This window comes from Bactrocera latifrons, unplaced genomic scaffold (genome assembly GCF_001853355.1).
Source record: "Bactrocera latifrons isolate USDA-ARS-PBARC rearing strain unplaced genomic scaffold, ASM185335v1 scaffold_810, whole genome shotgun sequence".
NCBI lineage: Eukaryota > Metazoa > Arthropoda > Insecta > Diptera > Tephritidae > Bactrocera > Bactrocera latifrons.
In genome coordinates this window covers 73,495-81,412 of record NW_017537502.1, presented here as the reverse complement: position 1 = coordinate 81,412, position 7,918 = coordinate 73,495, and the positions used below count along the sequence as shown (strand labels likewise).

General features: G+C 31.0%; 1 protein-coding gene across 8 annotated transcripts in view; it reads left to right on the top strand.

Moving 5' to 3' along the window:
- The first annotated feature begins 3,605 nt into the window (after positions 1 to 3,605).
- The window catches only part of LOC108976940 (protein anoxia up-regulated-like), a 75,648-nt gene continuing 71,335 nt past the window's right edge, over positions 3,606 to 7,918 (top strand). For 3 of the 8 annotated variants that reach the window (XM_018946392.1, XM_018946389.1, XM_018946386.1), the window contains exon 1: positions 3,608 to 3,893. In XM_018946392.1, coding sequence (XP_018801937.1) covers positions 3,819 to 3,893 — 75 coding nt within the window. In that variant the 5' untranslated portion in view covers positions 3,608 to 3,818. Of the gene's footprint in view, positions 3,894 to 7,918 lie in introns of all 8 variants that reach the window. The other 5 variants (XM_018946393.1, XM_018946387.1, XM_018946391.1 and 2 more) reach the window with 5 other exon arrangements.

The following is a 7,918-nucleotide window of genomic DNA, read 5'->3' as shown; positions in this document are numbered from 1 at the left end:
GTTACGACGTCGACTATCGAACATCTCCGCTTTTCGCAGCATCCCGGTTCCCTTTCGCTAGCCGCATTTATATATTTAAAGTTTTTCAATTTATAATTTCCATCATCTCAATAAATTTTATAAAGATACCTTTTAAGTGAATTTTTAAGGAAATAAAACTTTTATAACGATTTTCGGAACTGGCGCATTTTATTGGTTTTCTCTTTAACAAAAGGTGTGAGTGGTCTAGAAGGTGAGTTTTATGTACAATTTTTTTTTGGTAGCGGATTTCATCACCCAACCTGTATTATATACCATGGATAAAATGATACAAAACTCACGCATTGGCTCTCATTTTTCTCTCAAGCGCGTTCAATGATTATTTGACAGTGATGGAGATAAGAGAATTTTGATCAGTGTTTAATTTAGTGTTTTGTACAATTTAACGAAAATTCCAAAAATAAATAAGTGTGTGGTCGGCATATATATCTAATATATATGTATGTAAATATCATTTCTGGTGGCGCCATTGTATATATCGACTGGTGCGTTAGAATTTGCTATCTTTATCGATTGTCCACTAATAATTTCGCTATCTTTCATCAATTGAAGGTGAAGTTATTGCGTTTTAAGCATCAGTATGCTTCTGTTATCGGTGCAAAAATTAGTTTCGATTAAAGAGCCAATATTACATTTTGTTTTAAAATTGGTAAAACTTCTACCGAAACGTTTCAATTGATGAAACAAGTTTATGGCAATGATTGCTTATCCCGTAGCAGGAAGGACATCCTTAAAGAGGTTTGTTTGACAAAAATCACATTTTAACCATTATCCACCCCCCGTATTCACCTGATGTGGCACCGCGGGACTTCTTCCTTTTCAGAAAAATGCATTTGTTCATGAAAGGAAAGCGTGAAGCAGACTTAGAGGCCATTCAAAAGGCTTGCACCGGCATACTGGTCCATACCGGCCAACGAGCTAAAACACTCGTTCGACATGCTTTTGGACCGTGCAAAAAGCTGTATTGAAGCAGAAGGAGACTATTTTGAATAAAATAAATTGATTTTACCGAAAAAACCATTTGTTCCGTTTTTTCAAGTCCTGTTTACTTTGGAACGCACCTTGTATAGTAGTGTGAATATTGCAAAATTCCCAAAAGTTGTTTATAAAATACACAATCTAATATTTTTCAGCAGTGGCATCATTGGCAAATGTTATAAAAATTTGAATTTTGACAGCTCTCTCTCGAATCAAAGAGTTTCGTATCATTTTATCCATATGATCTACGTTCTCTGCCTCTAATACACAATACTCATAAACTCCACTCCATTAACTTATGCAAAGTATAAGTTTCATGAATGCATTACAACCATTTCTTCTTTGCATGCATTGCATTGGAAATAGAAGATTCGCCGATGAAGTAAGTAAATTATATTGAAATATATGTATATTATTAAATTTAAATTGTTATTTCGTATTATTTATTTATGTTATTTTTGGGATTATTCATAAGACTTTGGCAGTTTTCGTAAACTCTATATGCAAAGCATTTTTTAAATCATATGCCGATGGCATGCAAAGCATTTATGCAATACGGGTCGTATTGTCGATTTGACAAAATTTAAATGCTTTTATTTGACGTTTATGAATGGTCACGTAAATTGTTCTTATAATAATATAAATTACTGATAAAAGATAAAATGGAATTGAAAAAACAATTACAATTTTATAAAAAAAAACATATAATATATTTTAATATAAATTACTTACTTTAATGGGAACATTTCATTTTAAATATTTGCACAGTGGCTAAATGAGTTAAGCTTCCAGTCCTCATGCACCACTACACCACACAACACGCCGCTCACAAGCAACACTGGTAAATGTGCTGAACACAATGCTCGTGACAGACTGCAGCCAGAGATAAAGAGATGAGAGAGAGATAAAGAGATGGTTTAACTCCTCTCTCATTGGAAGTGAGAGAGCAATTGCTATACGTCAAAACCTACTGAACTCGTTTAGCTGTCAAAGGTCAGTAGGTTTTGACGTTTAACAATTGAAAGCGAGCGATGGCCAGATTGAAATCTTAGCAGAAAAATATGTAAACGGAGGGATTTGTTGCATCGTTCAATACCACTTATAAAAAATGTAAAACAATGAAAATTAAATAAATTTGTGAAATTTAAGGGTATTTGATGAAACATTTTGTAATTTGAAGCATCATATTATTATTTTCAATGGAAAATGATTAAAAACAATTAATGATCGAGAGCTAACAGGCTTAAATCTTTTATTGGATATTCAAAGGTCCAAAGTCAGTACTTTAAAAATATTTAAATACTCAACTTATTACAGTGTCAAGGAACATGTGTAACAAGTTTCATCAAGATATTTTAGTTTCCTGTTAATTTACAGTCTGAACGGACAGTCGGACAGATTTCAACTAATCTACTCATTCTTATTATTTATATACATATGTATATATAATACTGTGATCAAATTGAGGTGAATTTTTAATGTATACTTCGCTTGCTTTTAGAATCTCTAAATTTTTTTCTGTATGTCGATAGTACCCACCTCTCTGTTAAATTTCACGTCAAAATATTTATTAGTATTTGAGATATGCGTCGTTTTGTGAGGCTCTAAAAGTGAATTCTTCTATTTTTACTTTCTAAATTTATTGAACAAAGAAGTGCGATAATGCATCATCTCATTCTGGATTGGATTGAGGATATAAAAGCTGAATCGACGAAGGCTTAGATGGCCAACAAAACAGAGAATTTTTCCAAGATGACTGGAAAATTCGTTGGCTTAAGTGTATTACAGCGGGAGCGGATTACTTTGAAGGAGATACATATGTAAAATGGACAAAATTCACCTTTCAATTTGATCACACTTGGACATACATATGTACATATATTTCTTTATATATACATATGTATATCGATTTGTTTTAGGTGATGCAAACAACCGTTAGGTGAACAAAACTATTATACTTTGTACAAACAAGTGATGAGAGTATCAAAATATGTTGTACACGCTTCAAACGAACGACTTTCACTGAAAAAGACCCGTAAGGTAGTAGCTTTCAAACGCGTGTTTGGAATATTTGAACAATAGAATAAAAATCCAGTATGGGGACAACTCTTTGCAAATTTCACAAATATAGTTACAGCCTGTTTTTTATGCTGTTTTTTTTTTATAAATCTTTGGTTTCCAAAGTGTTAAAAACAGACTCAATGTCTAGTTGGTTTATCCTAACAATGGGGAGTTATGGCTTAAACAGTATACATAAATTTTGAACGCTATTATAGAGACTTTGATGTCTCCTTATTAGGCTTTATTACATGTTATAACATGTACATACGTATCTCCTTATGTTTTTATGTTTATTTAAAACATGTATGTAGGTACATATTATATTTGAGTATGTGAATACATATATTATATATTTATGTGTTAACGTACATGCAGATGTCAGCGACGTAGTCCATGATTTTTTGGCCTTATACATACGTATGCACATATGTACATATATGTACTATATGGAATAACAATATATGTACAACGATAGCCTAATACTCGATAAAATCTCTAGGTGATGGTGTTTCCAAAAATAATTTAGCACTGAGAGTGCATATTGTGACTGAATTTTCGCAGTAAAAACATTCTGTAAAAATATTCAAATTCATGTACATTAAATATTGCTGAAATCAGAAGAAGTCGAACGGGCGCTAAGTGAACACACACGACACTGGGAATATACACTAATTTTAGTGCAAACAATAATATATTTTGTAAAAATATTCAGATATTAAATAAATTTCTACCGAACAAAAATGGTTTACGAAAGTGGATTTACTACCCGTAGGACCTATACTAGCAGGCCTATCATTAGCTCATATGCTGTATCGGTAAGCTTTCTCCAATTATTATAACAGTTATACATAAATTGTGAAGTTATATACTGTCTATATTCCTGCTTTCAATTCGTGAGTTAAAATGTAGTATGGCGCGCGTCGTTTAAAATACATATGAATGTATATTCAAATATTTGTGCTAATCCATTCAAAATTTATTTAAATAAAGCATGGGAACGTGTGCAAAGCTACACAACACGAATATTAATGATTACCATGTTTCTAACTAATTAAAATATATACCCACGATTTTGCAAATATTTGGAAACACATTTTTATTTCGAATATAAAACTTTAATCATAGAGCCCTTTACAACAAGTATGAGTATCACCAAAAGATCTATTAATAAAAATACTTTAATTGTAGGCCATTCAAAAAAGTACAAATATGACTATTTTATAAATATTGCAACCAAATGCATTCATTTGATTTAATTTTCAATGATGAAGAACAAGAGGAGAATTGAAACAAGTTTGAAAAAAGTTACATTTCGCAAGTTTCGTAAATCCCAGGGTTACTAATACCCAAAGTATTGTGAATTAATATAAATGGTGATTTATGAATATCGCATCAATAAATTATATTTCATTATCCATGTACTAATGTTTGATTTCGGTTTATTGTAAGAAGGAACATGACAAACTTAAAACAAGACTTCTGAATTAGGACATCATTACATTCGAAAGCTTTCCGAGCGAATTTTTTAATCACATACTCGTATTCACATACTTCCACACGACAAGACATAGTATACGTTTAGCATTTCATACATTGTACATTCTGAAAATTATAGTACAATAACTATTTGACTTTAAATGTTATAAATATATTGAAATAATTCTTATTATATTTTATACAAACATGACAATCGAATAATTTTCTCAAACTTCTGATTGACACTGGATTGTTGTATTGTAGTATATTATATAGTATATCAACATACGCATATGAACTAATATGTATATATTGTAACGGCTAATTTTATGTATAAACAATTCGGTAAGTTTTTATCTATATTAGTATTACTAAAACAATTATATTATATGACGACACATTTACACTTATGTTTGTATGTAAGTATATAATAATTATATATCCTATGTTCGTTTAGTGTTTACATAAACTTTTACATGAAGTAAAATAACCTGTTACTAAGATATATGTACATACTTAGACCTAATCGTTTTAATTAAAAAAAAAGTTAAATATAAAATCTTTAAGTATTCTTTAGTGTAAGTCCCTAGAAAATCAAGAACAGTGCAATAGTTTAAATTTTCATATCTGCAAAAGTGTTTTGCTGGATGCAGAGTTCCTATCGATTATTAAAATAGATGCGCGCGCATATAAATTTACAATTTAAAAATATCTTACAAATTCCATAGAAATATAAACAAACAGCTTTAGTGTTTCTTACTCATATGACGTAAATATTCAATAAGACTATTTATACATACTCACTCATGCCAATATACTATATGTACATACGTATATTTGTATTCTTTAGCTTTAAGGAAATGGAAGATCATTTATACACACATGTTTTAGTATTATCAAAATAATATGTTAGTATGTAGTTATAGTGTAACCACAACGAAAGGCCGGCCAGATACAATTTGCCACACTGGACAAATGTCAAGTTCTGCGGTTCTAACAAAAAGGTTGAAGCCAAAGTGAAGCTTTCGTGATCAGTGAAGAAGATWTTTAAATATTATGATCATATTTGTACGTAGTGGATAAAATACAAATCACTGAAAAGCAGCAAAACGTTTCGAAGACTTAATTTTACTCAAAAGTATATTCCTGGGAAATATAGATTGTACCATTTCTTTATGTTGGAAATACTTCTATTAATGTTACATTTGCTGTCTCCAAATTGTTGCATCGTCTACCTTCGAGATATTTCTACAGAAATAACTCAATAAATTTTTCATCTTTGTACAAAGTAACTATGTATATATATAACGCCTTCAGATAAACCAAACACTTTTTTGGAATTAAGAATTTCAAAGATTTCCGGTCAAAATTTCATTGTCAATCTTAAAAATGAAAATTTGAGCGATAATTAAACGTCTGAAATTTTTTTATGATAAATAAAAACAATTCAATTCAGTCATTGCAGTTAAATAATTATTAAAATGGACGTTAGTTTTGAGTTATATTTCCATGACAAAAGTGTTGGGTTTTGGTTGGCACAGACTACGATATTTCAGGTTGTTAAGAACATTTTAAATATTATATGATATGGTAGTGGATAAAACTTCATTATTTTTGTCCATAAGCTCAACAAATTTCCAAATTTCTAAGTATTTTTACAAATTAACTGTAAAAAATATTTGTAAATGACAAATTTGTTACTTTTTTCATTGGCAAATTTTTGTATGAGTAATTTTCAAAATTAAACCTCAAGTACAATCCCTTGGATTATTAGATTTTCGCCATTATTTGTAAATAATATTTTCACTGTGCCGTAAGCAATACCAATATTGTGCTCTTAATCTTATGAATATAACTGGCTTTACCAGAACTTTATTCAATTATACATATGTATATCATTTCGCGGTCAAATTTATTTAGGAATTTTTATCGTCATTCCAAAGAACATTCTTTGCTATTTTTTCTCGAAGATTATAGTTTTTCAAATGTTGCCTGCGGCTAACGTCTCGATGGTAAATCCGTTGTGTTAATATTACAATGACTCGTTCGAGCATTTCGACTAAATGACACGCGTAATGGCTTGAATCACTGTGATACGAGTATCCTACGATCTTGGTGGCCAATCAACCGACCCAAATTGATGCGATATGTGGGAAATGGCGTCGTTTTGTTGAAACCAAATATCGCCGAGATTACGAGCTTCAATTTTATGCATTAAATATTCGGTTATCATGCTCACCCACAAACCACACCAAACCATTGTTTTTTCTGCATGAAGTGGCGACTCTTGAATCTCTTCAGGTTGCGCTTCATCCCAAATGAGACAATTTTGGTTGTTTACATACGCATTGAGCCAGAAATGGGCCTCACTGCTGAACAAAATTTGATTCGAAAACGTCGGATCATCGTCAATCCGATTTGCCGCGAACGACGCCGAATCGACTCTTCAAGGTCGAAAAAGTAACCTACCCTGATCAAGCATTATTTATACTTTTGTAGCATGTTGCTACATAGTGCAATAGTTTTGTTCACTGCTGCTTGCATCACCGAAAACTAATCGAGATAAGTATGTATGGAGTTATATTATCTTTATATATATAAATCTTCTGACCGTGTGTTTGTAATTGAACTGCTCCTAAACGGCTGGAGCGATTTTGATGAATTTTTTTTGTGTGTTCAAGGAGATTCGAGAATGGTTTAGATCAGTGTTGTCCAATGCAATAGTATGTAGCTTTCACTTGTGTGCGTAAAGCGTTGCTGCAAACTGTGTTGGCAGAAAAGTACACTGAATAAATAATGAGCAATTTTTTTTTTATAATGTTGATGAAAATGATTTAAGTTCAATTTGTACAAATGTTGATCAGTGCGTTTTCCATTACTTTGTCCACATTTATCTCAGCATTATACTCCTTAATTCGAATGAGGTCAGCTTTATGGTGATCCGAAAGATTGTTTCTATACTTATTTTGGACCAATTTAAGTGTTGAAAATGAAACTTCACAGCTATATGTGTATCCAAACATCGAATATAATTTAAAAATTTGTGTTTTTATGTTATAATATTTTGATTCATCTATTTTCTTCCAAAAATTAATCCCTGATTCAATAGCCAATGATAAATCACTCCGCATCTTTAGTAATTCTTCTTGAACCTCAGGGTCTCGGTTATGAAGGGTGCAATATAAGGGATTATTATGAAGCTCTATTACATTTCGAATGATATTAAAATCACTGAATCTATTTTCATAATTTTTTAAAAYGCGGTCAACTATATCTGCATATGTTTCTAATGTGTTTTGATTGGAAAATTCCTGAATAATAGCTGTTGTACATGGCATATTTGTTGAATCATTTTTCTTAACCT